The sequence below is a fragment of the Pithys albifrons genome, chromosome 5 (genome assembly GCF_047495875.1).
Source record: "Pithys albifrons albifrons isolate INPA30051 chromosome 5, PitAlb_v1, whole genome shotgun sequence".
Classification (NCBI taxonomy): domain Eukaryota; kingdom Metazoa; phylum Chordata; class Aves; order Passeriformes; family Thamnophilidae; genus Pithys; species Pithys albifrons.
In genome coordinates, this window is record NC_092462.1 from 9,229,229 (window position 1) to 9,252,326 (window position 23,098).

Sequence of the window (23,098 nt, forward strand, 5' to 3'; positions counted from 1 at the left end):
CTCCCTGCAACAAAGGTCTTTAGAATTTGTCACAGTGGGGGAACCTCTGTGTTGTATCCTTGCTTTCTGGAGATCAATAACCCAGAATACAGTACAGATAGAATAGAGGGTGTATCTCTTTCCTTCCCACAGGGATGCCCAATTCTAGCTTTAGGCATGTGGTGCAATGTTACTGGCAATGTAATTCCTGGTGTCCACTAGGTGTAAATTTAATCTTTTTCAGTGAGGTCTGGTTTACATACATAACTAAACATATCCATTGCCATCAGACTAACAGCTTGGTGAAGTGTGATGTTAAAATAATAGAGTATTTCTAAAACTGAATGTAAACTCAAACCCTGGTGGGAACTCAACACTTTTAAATTAGAGCATGGCAACCGAAAAAATTTGCTGATATTTTAGCTAACAGCAAGCATGTGTGTCCTGTTAAAAGTGACATCCAACTTGCTGCAGTCTTCGTGAATCCATAGAGAGGATAAATCCTGCTGGGATTTCAATTTTTGCCTGCGCACTCCAAGAGCTGACAGCACTTAATAAAAATGACATGCTGCACAGTGTGGGAAACAATCACTGCAGAAATAGTGGTGTCACCAGTGATAGGATTGTATCTTTGTTGATGTGTGATTACAATAATTTTGGTGATGGGTTACAGCAATGGTGTGTGTAGCTCTTGGAATAAAAGAGCGGTATGCCGTCGTTGTCTGCCATCTGCCATGCTAAAGATTGAATCACATGACTTGGAAACTAAACCTTGGGAATTTGTTATGTCCCGCTGAGCCTGGCCATTAACAGATAATTAGTCTGGTAAAAATCTTTTGAATTCATTCTGCAGCTGTCATATGGCAGATTAGGATTTGTGTCACAGGTTCCTCGTTACTTTGAGATCTTAGAAATTTTTTTCCAGTAATTAAATTACCCTATGTTACTTTAGTAAACAGTTCTTGCATTATAACATTTAAACATGCAAATTTTCTTTAAGAAGCCTATTAACATCTTACAGTGCAAAGCTATTTACCAACCTCATATGAAGAGTTATCAAGGTTGAATTTTCTCCATTCCTGTTCATAACGGAGTCTGTAAGCAGACTTTATAGTTTTAGGTTTTGTATTCCAGGTTGTCAGGTTGATGGATCTGTAGCTTCTTCTCATTTGGCTGTAATGAGATTGTCAGCATCTCTAAGTCTACTGAAGCAAAAATACTGAAATCTTAAAATACTTTTGTATTTACTGAGAAAAATTATGTTCTCTTCCATAATAAATGAATGGCAAGAAACATGAGACAGTTTGTCAGAGAGAGGAAAGAGACTATTCATCTTTAATGTTTAAGGTATTGCTAACTAATTAATGTGCAATGAACCTTTAAACACAGTGGCCTGAGGACTCTGAAAGTAATATTGAAGTAATAGCAATAGAAGCCAACTTTTAAAAGCAAAGAGCTTCCTAGCACTGAAATGAAAGTGTCCCTTTTTATGGCTTGCAGTTTCTAAGTTTTGCTTAGGAAGGAGTGATAACTTGGTGTTTTCAGTGAAAGTCAGTGTTCTTACAGCATTTCACTTGTTCACAGAGCCAACAATTTTTTTTTCTGTTGTGCAAATATGCATTCTGTGGCATGTTCTTAAATATTTATTTTGTTCATATTTATTTGGTGTTCTATTTATTGCTACTTGGCACAGGATATCTATAATCAGGAAAGGCTTTTTAAAGAAACTAAAATATTTCAGAAGAAAGCAAAAAGAATAGAACATTACTTGTAAACTAAAAGGGAACTTGGATTTTTGAGCTGGTTGGTTTGGCATTCTTTGGATTTATCCATCCTGTCTCTAACTTTCAACTCAACTAGTAATTGCTTAGGGAATTATGCTTTAAATTACTGGAAAATAGGACAGTTACCTAAGAAAGATAGAAATGATTATACCATAAAAAGTATGAAACAGCCATAATCCTCTTTGTAAGTGCTTTCTGAAGGTGCTGTTTTCTTGCATGTGGAAACTTGCAGTTTCTCTTTTAGAGAAATCAAAGGTCTGGTTGATTCAGCCAGGATAAAATTGAACAAGAGAGATTCAAGCATGAGAGAGAAGCGTGCCTTATTCTCCACGTATTTTGCAAGGAACTCAATAATGCAGACACTTAGAATTTGCCCATGTGGTTGTACAGGCAGACATCTGGAAATGTCTTGGAAATTGGGAAGTGTTCTGGCTGGATTTGCAAAGAGAGCAGACTGCTGTACTTGACATCTGACTCAAAAAAACCCAAACTTTGCAAACAAAATCCATATACCACAATTGGCTTTATATGAGCATAAGAGGAAACATGGCAGAGTGAAGTTTCCTGGTAGCCAAGTATTCTGGTCCCTTCTCATTGGGGTTGGAATTTGTGCCTCGAAGGGAGAAATATCCTCTGAATTTCCTTGGAGCCTGGGAGGTTAAACAGGGAAATCTCTCTGCTGCAGATACCCATGCAAGGTCTGTTACAATAGATTAATGTGGAAAAAAAAGATTTATTAGAGCATATTTTTAATATTTATTTTACACATTTTAGAATATATTACTTTATATTTTTACTTAAAGCATAAATATGGTAAAAATTGATGTTTCAAGCTCATAACATCTAGGAGGAGGAGGAAGCAATGATGAAATCTCATCTACAAAGCTCTGTATTTTACCCTCCTTGGTTTGCATACACAAAGAATACAATTTCCTGCAGTGTTAGTATGAGGATGGCTATTGGAGTAGACAATGAGTTTCCTCAGTCCTTGAAGTGTGTCTCCTGCTTAAGAGCACACTTGCAGCTCAAGCACTAATCTGCCTTTACCTGACAGGGATTTGCTCTTGCCTTTGGGCTGACGTCTGTAATCGGATGTGGGAGAACCTCATCACCATCTTCTGTCACATGTTACTGAGCAGCTCATGAGACGAGGTGCAGTCCAAGATGCAAAGGTGTTTTTTGAGAAGTTTTTAGGGTCTGAGAAGGCTTTGAATATTCTTAGAACTGCTAATTGTTACACAGATTTTTCTTGGCTTTGACACATGAATATATTTTTGGGTTTTTACAGCACATTTCACCTTTTGCCTGTTATTTTTTCCTAGTTTGTACTTCTCAAATATTTGGCTTAAAATTTATTTATGATGCTTTTATGTCAACAACTTTTTCCTCCCATGTATATGCCACTGAATATTCAAACTGTAGAACAGTATTGTAGTAAGTGAGAGAATGAAGAGATTTGATACTACTTCTTGTGGATAGATGCTTGTCTGCAATTTCCAAAGTAACTGTTATGGCTTGCTTACATATTTTGGCAATAATCAGTTGGAGATAAAAGTTTCTGTTAGTTGAGCTTCTGTTTTGGAACTTTATTTACCATTTACAGTAACTCAATCTTTCATATCTTAATATAGGGAAGATATAAAATAAATGCTAATATTAGGAGTGTTCACTTGTCATAATATTGTGTATAATTTTTTTTCCAAAATCTACCTGAAGAGAAGCACAGATTAGATGGACGAACATTTTTATATACATATTTTTTTAGGAAGTTCTTTGTCTTCATTTAAGACTTATATATTACAAAGTATGAATGACACTACACATATTTTAATGCAAATAAAAAAGACTCACCAGATATTTTGTTTGTTTCAATACAAATCAAAATACATGAGCAGAAAAGTATCAGAAGCACTGAGAAACTATGTACCTGTAAAATGATTAGGAGTTTAGCACCTTTTCCTGTCTTACCTGAGGCTTTCAAGAAGTCTTTGTCACAGTCCTTTGTTAGAAATAAGATTCATATGGAGGTTTTGAAGATAAACACTAGTTTGAGCTACTAAGTATGGGGAAAGTGTATGTCTGAAAACTCAGTCTGATTGATGTTTAAGAAGAAAGCACATCTAGTTTTAAAGCTATTAAAATATTATTAACTACACAGAGTGTATAAGGCCAGATCACAACACTTAAACCCTTCAGTCTTTGATGACCTAATTTATGGAATGTAGTTTTCTAGTGAGAAAAAGTAACAGTGATGTACTTTATAAACTCAATGTTCAGTTGTAGCTCCGTGTGAGGAGAAGGGAAAAACTCTTCTGAAATTATGTTGGCTGTCTGAAGTATTAGTATGGGGCTTTCATTCTTTACTCTCCATACTCATTATAGAAATAAAGGATGGACTCCAAGCAGTTTGGACTGTTACTGACTGGAGAGAGAGCAGCCAGAGCACAATGCCATCCAACTGCATTTCTTTCTTTGCTCTACTTCTCCTTAATCCTTGTATAAGTATTGCTAAGTCAAGATATGCAAAACTGCTCTGCTGCTTGCTATTAGTGGTAAAAAACACTACAGGAATTTTTAGCAGGGTTTATTAGTGAAATACTCTTGGAATCACATCTGCATTAAAAGCCAGATATGCCTGTCATCTGGTTTGTTTGGCTGATAGTTAGCAGTGGAACCATCTTTTAAATGGAATCTTCCCATTTCCCCCCAATTTTTTCCAAAATTGTAATCTTTGTTTCTTCCTTCTCTTCAAAGCCAATGGTCATCAATACAGATCCTGGCAGCAGGATGGAATGTATGGTCAAAAATTATCATTGCTGTAAACAAAAATTCTTACTTGAAGTAAATGTTGAGGAAGGATGAAGGGGAAAGCTACATTCTAATATTCAGATGCAGACCCAACTGTGAATCCTCCTTAGCAGATGGAAAAGAATTGCAACACTTTCTCGTGTATGTTGGGAAAAAAGGGCTACATGGAGTTCAAAACTGAACTGAACTCAAAGAGCCTTGTCAGGTGTGACATGAGGAATAAATATTAATATCTCTTTTGTAAATTCACTTTGTTAGGAATGCATCTGAAGTTGGAGGCTCTTTTTGAACTAATTTTTTCTCTGTGTTTTATATATACATATATAATTAATCTCAATATTTTAGAAGATTCATGTTCCTTCATACCATGAGTAATTTTCAGTCTGATTAGCATACTCAAAAATTTTTATTTTCAGCTGAGGGATGGATATTCTGTGTATGACACTGGAATGTTTGTGGGAGGATCTTATTTGTAAACTGTCCTCAGCTGGCAGGGAACAAGTTATAATTCTGTCTTACTTAAGTTGTCATTTGCTATAATAGAAAGCACAGGTTTTCTGTGCAATGGAATATTAACAAGGAAACTCTTGTTCTAATAGTGTATTACCAGGTTTAAGTGAGAAAAGTTACTTAATGGCATTCTTTACAATATATATGTACATGCTTGAGTTTGTGTATTTTGTTAAAAACATAAGTAAAATTGTTTTCAGGATTTGTATCCTCAAAACAGCACAATTTATTTTTAATAGAAAGTATAGTTGAAAGATTGTTCACTTCTAGTATTCTTCTAGACTAGATTGGTTAAATCTGGGTGACAGTTCTTAGAATTTGATGTGTTAGGTTATGCTTTGAATTTGCAAGCTTATGAACACATTTTGACTATTTAAAAAAATTAAATGCTCAGGTCAAAATTAGAGTTCTGAGCAACTGTTTTTCAAAAATGCCTGCATGTTTTAATTAGTGCATAGATATGCTTGTAGTATGTAGCACTTGACAAGCTATTGATTTGTAAAACCATGATAATAAAATTGCTGGTTGCAAATTACTTATTGTGCATCACCTCTTGAGCAGAAACTTGATCTCTAATTCACAGTGACCCATCATCTCTCAGGTGGGATTCAATTTACATTAGTTTTGCTTCCACTATTGTAAGGCTATTATTTTATTAATGTAGCCTGGAAATCCCTCAAGTGATTTCCTTCTAAGTCTGTTATGATTTTTATATCCCTCTTCCCCCTTTTTCCCCTTCTGTCAGTGATGCTGGTGTGTACTAGGGAGGGGATGTAAGTAAATGCATCTTTGGGCAAGGTGTTGTACATATGAATTGAGGGATAAACTTACCTGCACCCACACTCCCTCTCTTTGCTGTCTTTCCAGAGTAAAAGGATTGAGTGTTCACAGCTCTTATTTTTATTCTTTTTCTATATTTGGTGTAAATGCTTTTTTGTTTCATTCCTGGTGATATACAGGGAGGCAGGTGTAAAAATTCAACTAGTTCTAAAATATCATCAATGTAACTGTATCTGCATACTCTCTGTGTTATAATAGTGTGCCATGACTTTATTCAGAGTGGACTTTTTATAAAATAATAGCAAAATTACTTGACTGAGATTTTTCACTTGCCTTTTCTCTTCCCTTTCTTTCAGTCTTTCCTCCAGGGTGGAATGAATTGTAGTAAAAAGTGGACTTTGTAAGCTGCTGATACCAGTATTGGTCTCCTTGTTGTTGTTATAATGAAGTATAGACTCATTATCTTTTAATGGCAAATGTGTTGGAAAACCACTATGGACTTTTGGCTGTGGATGTAGTAAAAGTTATTGGAAGAAAAATTAATCTTGCTATTTGATGGAAAATATTTCTTGGGTTTTAGTTGAAGAAATATTGAAGATTCAAACCACTCAGATTAGGTAAATGTAATCATGCTACAGACGTAATTCCTTCAAAGGTAGACTGTTTTTTAATAGAATGCAATTCCGTAGGTTAAAGTTCTACTTTCCCCTGGCTGAATTTGACACAAGCTTGATGATAGTAAAGGATGAGCAATTGTGCTTCCCAGGAATGGTGGAGATTGGGGGACCATCATGAAATAGATGAACTGCACTTTTGCTGTGTTTCTTTAAAAGAATGTCACCAGACAGTTTTAGAAAAAGCTGATGCAGCATCTGCCACTTCATGCTGGCAGACAATAAATCCCCCACAGAGGATTTTTGAATTCATTTGCCCTGGATATAAAGAGTTTTAAATGGCACACAGTAAGTATGGCCTTTAGTCTACTTAACTGGAGTAGACTGAAGTAAAGGTGTTAATTTTCAGAGTTTTTTATTTTTAAAGTATCTATGAAATCTGCAAATTTTGACAGAACAAGTCAATATTTGCTGTGAAATCTCTGAGTTGGCAAATGACTGGAGTAACTTCTAAAGTGCATGGCTAAGAGGGTGGCACAGTTCAGAGACTGATGGTAGATATATTTGCATATAGTCTATGAGGCATATTGAAATTAATAAGGTTTGCTTTTTTTAAAGTTCTATACTTGCTAAAAAGCATAAAATACCTTCTTGTTATAAAAATGTTTTAAGCTTTTGCTCCTCCCATCTTTACTCTGAGCTCGGAGGGAGATGAAACATGTCCATGTTTTAAGTAACATTACTCTCATAATTGTTATAGTCTTACATTTTGTTGGGGTTTTTTTAATTCTTATTGAGTCTTGCTGCTTTTTTCTTCCCTGCAAATACTTCTCACAGTAGTAACTTGCTGATGCACATGGCAATGCTTGAACATTTCTGGGTTCTGTGTGTAAACTTAAATTTGTGTTGACAGTACTTTAATTAAACATGAAGCCTCTTCCCAGTAACTGTGTGTAGGGGGAGATTGCACTTCTGTTGTGAGTTGGTTTGTAAGTGGTTTTCATATTTTAAGCCTACTGCTTTTAGAGTTATGCTAAGTGTTACAAATAAGTTAACTGAATCAGAGAAAACAATCTTCCCAGGAGGACTAAGAACTTTGAATGAACTTTATTTTTGCCCTGCAGGCATTTCATACCGTGTTTTTCAGAGCATTCTACAGATAGACATTCAGGAATATCATACTGAGTTGACAAAACTCAGCACGAGTGCAGACAATCTGTTGCTCACTTACAGCTCTGATCTGTCATCTTTTGTTTGCTTTGGGTCTTAACTGCAATAAAGGAATCATAAAAATGAGTTTTAGACTTTAATGCAGCTCTGCAGAAAGCTCTGTTCAGTTCTTGCAGGATGGTCAGGTTCCTCTATGTTTATTAATAGTTCTCCTTCCTTTAAAGGCACCATTATGTGACTGCCATTTATTGAATGTAAATACTTGTGTAAAAATTTCAAAATATGTTTTTCAGGCTGGTAAGCTAAAGGTTTTGTAACAAAAAAATAAGACTGCTACAGCCTTCTTTCCACAAAAGAAAAGCCTGTCGGGGAAACATCCATGGAATACTTGGATGCAGTGTGAGCCATATATTCCTGGAGTTGCAGTTAACTTTTCCATATGGTGTTCTGAGCAGCAGTTTCAACACGGTGTTCATAGAAAACAGATGGTTTCTAAAAACTATTTAGGACCAGAAAAGTAATAGCTGATAATTTAAAATTCCCATCTTGGGGGTCTGCATCTCCACTAGAAATATTTATGTGGAGACTCAGAAGAAGTGGGGGGAAATATTCCACTGATCCTACATGTGGTTTCTAGAAAACCTTTCAGCATTATGCTTTTATTTTGGGAATAAATAAGCCATGTTCCCTATTATGCCTCAGACTTTCCACTTGCAACTGAATTGAAAACCACTATTGTTAATGTCAAATAGATGAGTTGTATCAATAGAAATAATTTCTCTAGACATTTTCTTTAAGGCAGCTACTAAGAGAGTTTCTTGTTTGGAGGAGGCTTTGCCAGCCAGACAAGTACCTGCCAGCACACTTAAATGCACTGTACAGAGTGCTCTTTTAATGCACCAGCAGAGAAAATGTCAGGGTAAGGAAAATCAAGTAACTATGGCTGGGCATGCTGAATGCAGGCAAGAACCAAGACTCTTGCAGTGAATCTGCCAAAAGTAGCTGGGCTTGGGTTCTACTTTTGTGAACGCTAAATCAGTTGATCACTGACAGAGCCCCACAGAGGTCTGCTTGGCACACACAGTGAAACTCTACCCAGAGTTAGTAAAAACAACATATGTTCCCAGAAGCTGCTTAGGAAGCTCTTTAAGCACTAGGGAATATCTGCAAAAGCCTTAGACCTTGAGAGTAGAAATAAGGACACCAATAACCTCATAATGAAGGAGTAGTCACCACAACTGTAGTCCTGCTTTAGCAATAGTGACTAAATGGATTAAGGCTAATACTACTGTAAGCAAGTGTAGGAGTGGTTGAAATTCTAACCAGGATTTCAGTATGGACAGAAATTATCTCAGTAGGAGGAATTATAAAAGCAGGAAGTGTAAAGGGAAAATGAGACTTTTTTTTTTTTTAAATCAGCTTTTTCAAGATCACACAACTAACTGTATATTAAGCCATACGTGTAATGGAAGTTAGGGAAAAAAGAGGCAAATCACATTAGATGCTTCTTAAATGATGATGCTTCTCCAGACATCGTATCTTTATGAAGATGAAACTAATAAAATCTTGACCTGACTGCAGAAAACTGGAGGAGTGGGGTTGGTGCCGTGTTGTTGCATATGTAATCAGAAGTATGTGACAAGAACAACCTGCTGAAGTGTTTACTTCAAAGCCTGTGTAACTCTGAGCACATTCAGTACCTGCTGCTGTTGTGCTACTCAGCAGTAGCTGGTGCTGCTGCTGGTTGTGCATAGTTTTATGCTTGTGATATTGAGACCACCCATACTCCTTTTATTCTGTTATATTCTGTGCAGTTGCAAACCCAGGTGCAGGCTGAGGAGTGGTCTGTACTACAGACCTCCCTTCTGCACGGAGCGGGGGTGAGTTTATAATGCGCTTCAGTTCTAGAAGGATCACTTGACAGTGAATAGGTGCAATTGCAGCGTGGCTCCCAGTTGGCTCTGCTACAACCACCAGTGCATTGGCAGCAGCCCAGGTCTCGTGGACTGGTATTGGTACCCAGGATGCCAGAGTGCCTTGACTGCCTTTGCAGAGCTTTGTGCTGGAGTGTTGCTGCCAGTAGTGTTGAATGTGGCAAGATTAAAGTTAGCTTGGATTTGTCTGCATGAGGTGGAGTCCATATTAGTAGAGCCAAATTTAGAATTTTGTTAGCGGATGCAGATACAATCATCTCCAATCTCAGCATTATTTTTATCACAGAATAAATTAAAAAAACTATTTAAATACCCTTTTTAGCTCTCTGTAATCATTCACGATCATTCTGTGAGTCTGTGATTTTATGTGTGCTTAGTCTTGGTGAGGACATTGATTTTTAGGGAAATGAGGAGGGAATTTGCAAATTTTTTTCTGGTTTGTAAATTAATCCTGATAATGGTAATTAATAAAACCTGTATTAATCCAAGGATTCACAAGTTACTTGCATAGGTATTTCCATCAGCTGCAACAATAGGTACATTTTGAGCCAGATTGAACATCTTGATACCATTCTCTTTAAACTGCAATATGGAGCATAGAGCAAAGCAGCAGTGCTGCAGTTTAGATTCAGCCAGACTGAGCTGGACCTTGATTAATTCCACTTGCTGAGAGCTGTGATGGGAACAGCATAAGAGATGCCAGAGAGGTGTTGCAGCTACAGTAGTAGTTCTGTGCAAAATAACATGGCAGTTCACCTTCTGGGGCTGCATTTGCTATTTTTAATCATCCCAGACTAGTTTAGGCTTGGGAACACACAGAGCATCCTCTGTACCATTGGAGGTGACCTTCATGACACTGGCTGTGTAGTATTATAACCCTCATCTGTTCCCAGTTTTTTGTTGTAAACTGTAACATAGTTTACATTTTTATCTATACTTGCGGTTTAAGTGATGCTTTTGAAAAATTCTTTCATCAAAATTGAAAACAGGTATTATAAAGATGCTAAAGAAAGATACCTAAATGGAAGAAAGCCCACAGAATGGCAAAGCAGTGGCACTAGCAGGCACAAAACTATTTCAGAACTGGTCTTACTGGTATGGAAATATCATCCTTTTTTCCTCATTAATCACATGAATAACTTCTGCTTCCAATTCTGTAGCCTGGTCCCACTTTTTGCACAATATGCTTTGTACACAACATGACTAGGAGTGTGAAGGGATCCTGCTGCTGCCTTTACTTCTTTTCTGTATGTGGAAAAAAAAGTAATCAATGCCATGAAAATGAGGTGGTCTGATGCATGAGGTGTTAAATATCATACAGATGAAGTATGATGAAATGCTTGATGAACTGGAGATTTAAAAAAAACAAACAAAACAAAAAACCCAAACCAAACGACACGTTGAAATTAACAAATGTATCCCAATTCAGATTTCTTATTGTATTTAAATGGGTCTACATAATGTATTAATGTTTCTAAGTGCTTTTTGTAGGGAGGAAGAGGGTTTAATTGGAAAAGCAGCCCTCAGATAAAAGAATATATTTAGTGAACTCTGACTTTCTATTGGAAAAGCACAAACTTTGGAGACTGTCGTTTTAGCAGCAGTTATGTTGAGTAGAATTTTGGAAAACAAGCTTAGGCCAATCCACTGAAAAGATCTGGTCAGCCAGAATCTCCATATTATAGAGATCTAAATTTTGCATTGGACCTTCCATTGTATAAATTGGCTTTATGTGATTCTAAAGTCAAAATAGGTTTGTATTACAGGAATAAAGGTGGAGCTTATTTGCTCTTCAGTAAGTTGTAGGAGTTTGGAAGAAAGTACCAATTCAACTATTGCCAAATGTAAGTGGAAGAAAGTGAAACATTCTTTAAGGGTGCCAACATTGTTTTCTGAGGGTAGCAGAGCCTTCAGTGTTGTTTCCTCTCCCAAAGTCACCAAAGTGGAGTTCCAATCTACTAATAGCAGTATAGCCATAAAAGTGGATTATGGTGTGATTTTAAAACCAGCCTTATAACAGATGCACAAAAGTCAACTGACTGATAAATGGTCTTTAGCAGCTCTTCTCTGTTCTGTTACTGTTCCAGAGAGTTGGATGGGGTTCAGTTCTGTGTTTCTGGGGAAAGGAGTGTCTATTTTGCCTTTTTTTTTCCTGAAACTTGTAGATGTTTGTTCGAAGAAAGAACTGCCATTTTCAGATATGAAGGAAGAAGCATATGTGGGATTTTGTTGGGGTTTGTTTTTAAGGAGAAACTGATGGAGACACCTTTTCTTCTGGCAGGATTGCTGGTATAACAGTATTGATGAATCTGTTCTTTGTCAGTGGCTAAACATGTTACTTTTCCACTGTCTTCGTAATACATTTGTTGTCTGAACATGAAATCAAAGATGTTTCTCTGTCTTCAAATGTGTTCTACATCTGTTTATCTGCTTAGGAAAGCCAGTCAGAAGCAGCAGAAGCAACAGATTGAAAATAATATTGGTAGAAGTCGAGAGCTAATGAGATTGAATTGGCTCTCTGAAAGCCACATACAAAGTAGTTTGTTTCCTGGATTACTGTAATTTTTCTCACATTTCTGAGCTTCTAATCTTTCTGTTAATCAGTTACATCCTCAGTGTTTTTATTTGATAGCTGTTTCAGTTTTTGCATACAAGTACAACAGACCTCAATAGTTAAATGACAGGCAAAGCAGAGAAAGCATGGAAAATTTGCTGAGCATAAAATACTTTTATGGTACATATGGTAGTGTTTTTACACAGAATTTCTGTAATTTCATCTGTGCAATGTCATTGTTCGAAGCTGTGCATAGAGAGCATCTGTGAGCTTAATTTTGGTTCTTTATTTAGAGTTTGCAATTAAGTGAGGAGGATACTTCAAGAACCAAATGCCTTTAAAAGCTGTCTGTGCCTTTAAGCTGTATGGCAAGCAATTAGCATTGCAAAACCTGTAAGCTAATTTTATAAAAATAGTACTGCAAGGTTAGTTGGGAGTGTAGTGTTGTTTTTATACTGAAACAAATAGAACATTGATTAAATGAAGTATCTTAAGGGTTAAAAATGTTAAATGATCAAAATTTAAAATATATGTGAAAAGCATCCTTCTCATTTGTTATGAACTCAATGGATGTTATCAAGATTTCTCGTTCTGTGAAGTGGTATATATGAGGGGAACAGAACTGAGGAAAAGACCTGAATTTATAGGGTAACTAAACTTTTTCTCTTCCTATTGCAGTGCTGTAAGAAACAGCTTTGAATAACTACAAGATTGAAACCCTGACACAGGAACTCAGGAAAAAATAGATTTTTATAGCTCTACATAACCATATTACATTGCAGTGAGTCATGCATTTCAACTAATATTTTGTGTCTTAGAGTTACATAATTTGATTTTTTTTAATACAATTTGAGCAGAAACCTGACTTTAGCAGCTACTGCATGAACAATTCAAGCTGTAGGAAACCCACAGAATCACAGAATGGTTTTATTAATTGAGTGGACCTTTAAGGGGCATCTAGTCCATCCCTTCTGCAGTGAGCTGGGACACCTTCCACTGGATCAGGTTGCTCAGAGCCCCATCCAACCTGAGCTTGAATTGTTGCCAGGAATAGGGCACCTACAACCTCTCTGGGCAACCAGGGTAAAACTGTAAAACTTCCTATTAAAGCTTAAAGATTCATTAAAAATTATTTGGACACATCATCAAAGGACCTTTCCGGATTTATACCTTTTCTTGTATTCTTTCTGTATCTGCCATGAACACTGAGTTTGAATTTTTTATTTGTCTGTAGAAAAATAGACAATAATTTTATGGAAAGACATGGTATAACTTGAAATTTAACTGCATTTGTGTTGTGGAACAGGGCATCATTAAATCAGTAAGATTTTATGGAATTAGACAAGCCAGGTGTCTGTCCTTATATGTGCACTTTTTCTTTAATGTTCTTTCATAATACAAGTAGCTTTTATTTTTAGACTAGCTACTTGGTGGTAAGATGGAAGGTTAGCTGTGTGAAGTCAGGTGCTATTTTTGGTCCTGTATTAGGCTTCCCTGTTATGCCACTTAAGGAAAGAATCTGTTATGCTGACTTGTGAGCTGGGGTGATTAATTCACCTGCAGGCAGAGATACACTTTAGTTTTTCTCTTCAGACTGGATTATGTTCGTATCATGAGCTGCATGTGCTAATTTTCTGTTTCCAATTTCCACTTGTTCCATGTTAGTAAGCCTGTTATTTCTTTGTGTAACTCATGAAATTGAGAAGCATGACATTAAATTTCACTGTTTATTATACCGAAATTATGGACTCTTGTTGAAGTAGTGGATAATACTGAGGGAAGGGTCATTTTGCATTACAGAGATAGATGAGTTGTACAGTGTGATTCAAAATGATTCAAGATTTGCAGAATTTTAGTGCTTTTCAACTGTAATTTTCCAGTATCTAAATAGCTGCACATAACCAGTGCAGTAACTGAAATGCCATTGTGCAGAGAGATCAGTTTTGCCCTTTGGAAAAACTGGTGGATGGACTTTGCCAGAAAGTCCTACACTACTGGAAGGCTTTAAGAAATAGATATATGTAGGAACTCACTTTAACTTATGCATATTCCTACAGCTTATTTTCCTTGCTGTCATTTGCATTGCAGTGAGGATGATTAATTTGAATTGCACCCAAATGCCATCTTCCATTTCCACATGTGTTCACTTACCGAATCTAATTTTGAGACATTGACAAAAATATGCAAAAATCTTCTTTAAATTGAGATAAAACTAAAATTATGTGGTATGTGCTCTATTCCATCATCTACTACCAACAGCTGTAAGAGTTGTGGTGACCTGCCTAGTCTGTTTATTCAGACTTTCTGCACTGTCATACTGTATTAGGCGTTTCCTGGGCTTGCTGCCAGACTGTTTACAAGGCAGCAGGCAAAGATTTCACATTTCTGTTTTCTTTCTTACTCTTCAGATTCCCTGTGAGACTGAAGGGTTTGTCTCCTCCTTTTTTCCCTGCTGTTTCTCATGAAGTATCAGTGAAATAATGTTCATTTTCTAATAGTGACTGTAATAATGTGACACAGTCTCTGATTAAATAGTCATTTAGGAAACTGGCCTAAAAGAATTGCTCTCATTATGGTCTTTGTTTCAGTTTTTTTTCTGTTTCCTAAATAGGTTAATGAGCTCCCTTTGTCCATAGCAGGCAAATTCAACATTTGCAAATTATTAGGAACAGAAAACTTATTTTTTTTCTCTCACTGTTCACTGAATTGAATAAACTTGAAGGACAAGACAAAAGATGCAAGGTGCCAAACCTCAAATGGTAAATTAGACAATGTCTTGTGGAAGTTCTGACCTAGAAATTAGATTTATTTCATAGTTTATTGCAGTGTCCAGCAGAGCTCAGGAGGTCCTCAGATCTTTCACAAGCTGTGGTTTTGTATAACTTCATAAATGTGAATTATTTCATTGACTGTGGTGGGACTGCTCTGAAATCTGCATGTGTTTAAAAGGGACTTTTTGTAGAGTGAGACCAAAAGCAAGTGATCTGTTTGAATTAACTACAGAGGAAAAGGACCATCAACCTGTTTTCAGAAGCAGGTTAACTGGCACTGTTAGAAAGGTCTTAGAGCTGCTGAGTAAATTGAAAGCAAACAAACAAACCTAAAAGCCCTAAATTTTTCTGTATTTTGTCAATAAAGATGGGATATTAATAGAAAGAAAAATCACAGTATTCAAAATCTGAAATATTTTTACTGGTCAAGACGCACAATCACATAATAGAAGATCAGGTAATGAATTTTTAAGTTTTGTAACATAGTTGATACTTTTGCATTCTTTCTGCATGATGTGATCTCTTACTGTTTTTCATGTTTCAGTTGCAGTCAAAATAATTGTGCATTTGAGCCTCAGAAATTAAGAGGTATTTGACCTAATTCCAATTATTTTCAGAGAACAAAGGAGCGTGGTTTTTTTCTCCTTCTCTGCTAATGACCTCATGGAAGTTGACTGTTGGGGTCGTTATTATGATGCATCACATAGTCCTTACAGCCACAGCCAGTGGGAAACTTGTCTAGAGTTTATCAGGCTTGTGGGTTTATGTCCTCAAACTTCAGGACTCCCCAGTCTGCCCTGTGGCTGTTTTGGGCAGGTGTGCCCAGTCCTGGTAGCATTTGAGCTCTTTCAAGCCTTACATCAGATGGTAGTGATTTGCTTACCCTTCTTTGGGTGTTGTGTAATTTTGTTTACACTGGGAATTCCCGGAGAGATTCTGTAGTAGAGCTGTCAGAGAGGACATAACCTGGTGAGGAACAGAAGCTTTTGAAAGTGTCAAGTGCTGCTTCACACCAGCAGGAATCTTATGGTTTGACCTGGTTTTCCAGGTTTTCTACATATCTGACACGGCAGTGGGTTCTGTTGCAGTTCTTGTGTACAATGTGGGCTTCTGACCTTTGAACAATTTATTTTTTGCCTGCTTCCAAATTGCTTAGTGTAGTTGCCTTTGACATTATCATTTCTACCAATTGAATAGGTTGTTTATTAAAAAAGGAACACTGGCAGTTACAGTATTTTTTAAGGGCATATTAGGGGCTCATTGGTTTGATTTCCCCCTGTATTTCTACTTCCTGAGTGTGTTCTAGCTACCCATCTGGCTATTCTCTAACTGTTTACTGAAGACATGTCCGGAAACATCACTCAGTATTACCAGGCAAAGAGTTGCCATAATCTCGTAGTGAACAACTTGTGCCTCTTGTTTCAGTCATGAGGGGCATTGATGGCTTAGTAAATAGTTAAGAATATTGGTTAAACACACCCCTTTCCCTTGGCCACATGATTCTGGGAAAGTGCAGAGACCAAGGGGAAGTTCCAAGGTAAAAAAGCCCTGTGTTAAAATCCCAGTATTCAGTTGGAAAGGGTGGGAATGCCCTTTTCACCTTCCTTTTTGAGTTCTTGAGGCTGCCCAGAGGAAACTTCCTTTTCCAAGTTAAGCCTTGCTCCTCTTGGTGATGGGACTGAAATAGGGAACAGACAAGTGAGCTGTTTCTGCAGCAGTGCTTTCCTTGCATTTTGCACCATAAAGCCTTGAAATGTAAGGCTGGCAGCTTCACAAACACTGCCAGAATTTTAACGAGGCTGGATGGCAGTGGGGAGGAAGTGGCAGTGCTTAAATCTGTGTCAAAAGGGGAAACAAAAAGGATGATTGCAAATATGACCTGACTGGCAAAATAGACAAATATTTGACTTTTGCTTACTCAGAAAAGAAGTTGACACGAGGGGCAAAGGGCAGAACCATCAGGACAGCATAGCTGTAATCCCAGTCAGAGAAACAGCATTTCCCAGTAGGAATGTGGACACTCCTCACGCTGAGGGTGGTGGCAGGGAGGTTGTATCTGGATTTGCCATACTGACATTTAACAGATGATTCACATTTTTTTCCCACCAATTCCTGGGAAAAAACCCAAAGCATTTCTTCAGAAATTTCAGCCTCAAACTGCTGAGCTGAAAACATTCCCAAATCCAGCTGTTCCTGTGCAAGCCAGTTTCCCTTTTGCCTCTGTTATGTGCTTCCTTTTAAAAATATTTACACAGTATCCTGTGTTCTTGAAGTCAGTAGATACAAATATTAAAACACATTGCTAAAACAAATACAAATAATCTCACATATCTTTTCCAGTTCAAATATTTTAGTTCCATTTTCAGCTGCTGTAGAGAATTTGTCATAAAGAGAAGCCTTCCCCAGACAGAGGGTGTGGCCCTCCAGATTTAAACTGTCCAGTCTTGTAGCTGCTTACTTAAATGGAATCAGACATACTAAATTAAGCCAAACTATTTGTCTGTGCAGCTCCTCCTGCTACGTTTAGAATGAAGTATATTTGTAGAGCTGAAATAAATACAGTTTATCCAGTGAGCTCCTGGCTGGAGGCTGTTGATATACAATTACAGAGCTCTGTTTAGCATTAATTAATTTTTCAAGTGTTTATAAAACCTCTGTGGCACCAGTCTCTTATTTTTTTTGTTTTTTAGTATTGTTCTTCTGGAGATTGGAGTACAAATATACTTATGATGAAGGTTCATTTATTTGCTTCAGGTTTTTTTCATTGTAACTTCATCATAAAGGACAATCATTGAATACATGTTGAATTCTGTCTATAAAAGAGTGATCATTATTCATGTTTCTTCCGAGGGAAAGTATCTTCTGTTTCTTAGATTCAGAAGTGGGAGTGGGGATTGATGTAAATTACATTTCAAGGCATGTGTAATGGTAATGAGAAAGGGATTTCTGTATGGATCACGAGATGTACATTTTAGTCCTGTGGCTTGGTCTGACTGAAGAAGTATTTCTTTGGAAAGAGCAAACTTCTTTGGTTATAAATATTTGTCAGAAATATAAGCCTATTTTAAAAGGTAAATATGATGGATGTATGAGACATTAAAGCACTGCACTAGTGGACAGTGTGGATCAGGAATTTGATTTTTCAAATAGATGTGTTTCTCTCCCTTCCTTTTCAACACCCCAGTTTCCCATTTTTTTTCTGCATGCAAACTACATTTTTTGTGCTTTTAGCTGTGTGATTTTGCAGTGCTTTAACATTACCTTGCAAACTATCGTTAGTCATGACACTTCTGTAACATAATGCATATTTAGTCATGTGCACCTCTCTTAGAAAGGTCTTTATTTTTCAATAAACATCATCCAGTGTTTCAAGATGTCTTCACCTGGGGAGTGTATGGAGGGAAGTTTTAGGAGCAAATACTGCTTTTTTTATAACAAGCAATTAAAGTTTTGAATCATTGGATCATTGTGCCACTTGCTTATGTGTTTGACTGTGTAGCAATTGAAGCCAATCACAGTTTAATTCTCCTGGTGTTGCTGCTTGAATTATGTTGTACTCTGCTGTTTTTTGGCCCCAGCAGGCAGCAGTGATACCCTGAGTTTCTGCACATCCTTTTCAGAAAACCATGGTGAGAATGCAAGTGAAAGGATTCTGACAAAACAGACCCACAATAATGCTGTGACTATACTAAAATGGGAAATGTAATATTGAGTTCAAGTTATATTTATTCTGAAACTTTGCAGACTTTTTGTTTTCCCTCTTCCATTGTATTCTGTCTTGTACTTCTAGGCCATGAGAAGTATCTTTAATGGACTGAATACAAATCCAATTCCTTCCTATGCAAATATGATCCACTCAGCTGGGTATGTTGACGTATTTTGAAGAAAAGCAATGCAACAGGACAACCTGAGCACTCTTGAGTTGTCACAGGAACACCAATAAGTCATTTTTTATTCTAAATAAGGAGGGGGTAGTGGAGTTACCAACAGGACACAGGCAATATTTTTCTGGGAATGGATGTTCTATTTAGAAATAGAGTTCAACACATTGTAACCATATTAATTGAAAACATATAAAGTTAACAAGGTAGCATTTTTCCAAAGTCTTCCTAAAGCACTGTTTGAAAATATATTTCAGTTTTCTGTGTGGGGTGAAAAAAAGAATTCAAGGAAGTGTGAAACTTCTTTGATGTAAGCCTTTGTAGTGCTGGCTGTAATGATAAACCCCAAAAAACTTCATTATGCAGCTCTGTATACGCCCTCAGTAAAAAAAAAAAAAAAATCAGATTTAAGGTAGAATTATTTTTTTTGCTGCGGTCAAACAAATCACATTCATCTTCTTTTAAAAGAGCATTGTGTGTGATAATTAAAGCCACAGGCAGGAGAGAGACATTCTGATTGAGCTTTACTGCAAAGCCAGTGATAGAAAGCCTGCATTTCAAGCACTTGTCTAGAGCTTTTGTGGGTCTAAACTGGGAATTGGTCACATCTGAATCTCAAAAACCACTTGATGACTAATTTTAAAAAAGCTCTCAACACTATTAAATGTCAGCTGTCATTTTGGTGCTGAACCTCTCCAAGGTGTCTAAAGCTTTTCACATTTTCAAGTTCACACATAAAAGCATGAGGAGTTACAAGAGAGTTGTTACTTGAATGACTGACTACATATTTGACTGGTTTTGCTATGATAACACTACTGTGCAGCTCTGATAATACCATGTTCCTCTGAAAGGCATCTTAGGAAACATTTTGAAGAACAGGACAGTGCTTTTAGCACTAAGTGCCACAAAACCAAGAGTGGGTAAGACAATCTAGAGGATTAGTGGAAAGAGAAGCAGCATTGTCATACCCTCATTTGACAGACTCAATTTTGATCCCAAACTTACTGGAATAAATGACATTTGTAAAAAAAGTTGGCAAGTTTTTTGGTTTTATAGTTCTAAACTAATTGAATCCTGATTAAATAAAAACCCAAAACCCTCCTATATGACCTAAGTACAGATATTCTTCGGAGCAGAATTGTGTGTTTTTCAAATTACACTGCAGTGAATTTGCTGCATTCAAACCCACATGCAAACAAGTTATTAATTTCAGCTTTCTCTTACTATTTTCTTGCACACCAAGTGAGCTATTATCATTAATTACAATGTATATATTAATTCTGAAGGAAATGAAGACTTCATTTTAACATCAGTGTGCACCTTGGGACATGCTCCTTTGACTTTATTATGATAAAAACCTAGAAAAATAGCTACTATATTGTCCTTTTAGAAAAACACATTTCCTTAAACTTGATTTTAGAAATCCTTCCCTCATCTCATAATGTGAGGTTATTTGAGACTTTTAAATTCTACCAGATCTTTATTTCTTGTTGTATACAATTGTTGAGTATTTTTTGTTCTTGTGTATTTTATGTGTATCCATTCTGGACTATATGCAGGGAGAAGGATGACTTCCAGTATTGACTGCTGGAATATGGCAAGCAGCTGTGTAAAGCTTTCTCATACGTGCACTTTCCTGGCTTTCAGTTATAAGTGTATTTAGCATCTTTTTCAGGAAGCCGAAGTCTCCCGTGGAGTGTGACTGACAGGTGGAAGTCACACAGGTCAGGGACACAGTGTGTGAGCAGAATGAGAGGCTGGAATTAGCCTGAGCTCCAAGGTGGAGGTGCCACTGCTCCGCCTCCAGCAGTTTCTCTGATCTCTGGCACTCATGATTACTCCTGTGTATTCTTGCCCGGGGAAACTGTATATGTGAACATGTTAGGGAGCACCTATGGGAATTAATGTTTCTTAATGTTCTTTATTCATTCCCCTTCTCAATAGCCCCTTCTAGCAGATTTTCCGGTGCATTTCTGAGGGTGCTCCTGTCATCTTTTGTGCACAAATCTGACCCTTCCTTTGTAGGATTGTTCTGCAGACAACAAAAGGATGCTGCTGCATGGAGTTATATCCCTGTGTATTTCCCAGAGTCTGACGTAAAACCTGGCACTTCCTCCTCCCTTACTCTTCAGCTCAGATGTTAGACTGGGTGGCTTAAGGGGAAAGGGTGAGGCTTTCAATCAGAACAGAAGGATTAATTTTAGGCACTGCTAATCCACAGCATTTGGCTCCAACCTGCTTGAAACTCACTGCAAAGGCACTGAGGACATGAGCAGAGCAGTGGTGGGCAGACAGAGCTTGTGGAAATGGCACCCAGCTTTAGGAGCCCTGGGTGTGACCTTGTGCCTCCCAGAACATCTCTGCCCCTCTCCAGCCAGTGCTGCTGGGATAAATGTTCTGGAACCTTCCTCAGCTTTTCCTGTAGGGATGGGCTCGGGGTGGTTGCTGGATCCCTGAAATCTGTGGAAATGATGATGATGAACTCTCTTATTGGTAGAGTTATTAAGCAGAGAGGAATAAATCCCAAGTTAGCAAAACTTCTCTTGAATTTGTGCAGCCTTTTGAATCCAGTTTTTACTGCCTCTTTGGTTGACTGAAAGCAGCTGATTCAAGTAGAGCTGAAAATGTCTCTTGTCAATGAGAGCAAATTGTCATTGCAGTGGTAAGATAACAGTGAAAGGGTTTTGGGGCTGGCTGAGCCCTTGGCTGCATAACACAGTGCCACAAATGCTGGATGCTGCATGTGGCACTGCAGAGAGTTCTCCTGGGTTGGCTGCCATGACAACTGCGCTGCTGGGGAATGCCCAGTGCTGGTCCTGCAGAGAGCTGAGGGTCATTGATATTCCGAGTGTTTCTCGGAATATTGCAGGCAGTAGAGACCCCTTCCTGTAATTCTGCCCGCGTTTAGTGTTATCACCGTGGGTAAAATATGCAAATGGTGTTGGTGACAGGTATGTGGGAAGGGAAAAAAGCTGGTTTCTCTAAATGCAGCTTTTTGTTTTACCTCTTTAAAGTCGCAGTTTTACCAAACAATTCTGACTTACTTAGCTTCTACATAGCTTTTACTTCTAGATCTCATTTGGGTGTGCAGTGTTAAAAAGAATAGGGAAACAATTCTACAGTAAAATTTTAATGTGTTTGTATTTTAAAAAATAGCTTGCTAGCTGCAAACCCTTTTTTTCCTTTCAAGAGAGTTAGAATGAGTTCAGTGGAATTTCTTGTTGTGGCTTTTTGGTTTTCATTGTTTTTAAAACAGACACTCCTTCACAAATTGATTCTTACTGACTTTTGAGGACTGAAGTTTTTTTAAGGTTTGAATTTTTGGAGAATGTCTAAAAGATTTTCATTCTGATATCCCCATCTTGAAATACATTGCAATATCATTAATGGGATAATTAAGAACAAACAACTGCAAAGACCATGGAAGGAAGTCTATTTCTTTTTTTTTTCTTGCATATGAAACACCTTTTCATAAGAAGAGGAATTTTTTTTAATGAGGCTTTAAAACACAGAAATTAAATGCCTCAGAACATAAAAATTTTGCAGATACAATCTCTTTAACTCAGCAGATTTTCTTACAAACATTTAATGTAAGAATACAAGAAGCTTTCATACTTGAATAGTGTTTTCAGATGTTCCTACCAAAGTCATCAGCATGCATATGTAGTTATAGCCAAATTTATTGGTGTTAAATATAAGAGAAGGTGGTTTTGGAGGTGAGGGGCAGTCACATTTTACCTTCTTGACCCTGACTGAGGTTTCCCGCACTACTGGAGAGTTGAATTGTTGGGGAACTGACATGTTTGTGTGATTACAAAGGAACGTTATGATTTCACTGGGAAAAGGTAAAGACAAACCTATTGTTGCTGACTAACTGAAATTTACTGTTTGAAAGCACTGCATTTGTTTATTTTGCTTTGTCTGTGTTGCTGTCAAGGTAACGTGCTTGCAGGACTTCTTTGGAGATGACGATGTCTTCATTGCGTGTGGGCCCGAGAAGTACCGGTATGCTCAGGATGACTTTGTGCTGGACCACAGCGGTAAGACTGCACATCCTAAACCCACTGGGAGAGTAAACTCTTCCCCCTGCTCAGCTGTTCAGTCCTCAAGAGTTGTGTCATTTAGGAAAATATACATTGAAATATGTCTTCCTATGGACAAAGATTTTTCAAACCACTACCTGGATTCTGTAAACCTGTTAAAATGCACAAAGAAACCTGATCTGTTTTCCTCCAAAGCAGATGCTGTCTCTAAAGTTACAGGGAAAACAGCATTGAATTTTGAAAGGTTCAGTCATGGGTCTAATTAATCTA

General features: G+C 37.3%; 1 protein-coding gene across 4 annotated transcripts in view; it reads left to right on the plus strand.

Moving 5' to 3' along the window:
* DCLK2 (doublecortin like kinase 2) overlaps window positions 1-23,098 on the plus strand; it is a 79,474-nt gene that overhangs the window by 19,406 nt on the left and 36,970 nt on the right. For all 4 annotated transcript variants that reach the window (XR_011697858.1, XR_011697859.1, XM_071555644.1 and 1 more), the window contains exon 3: window positions 22,723-22,825. Coding sequence is in view for 2 of the 4 variants with exons in the window: in XM_071555644.1 (XP_071411745.1) it covers window positions 22,723-22,825 (103 nt within the window). In the remaining 2 variants the exon portion in view is untranslated. The remainder of the gene's footprint in view (window positions 1-22,722; window positions 22,826-23,098) is intronic.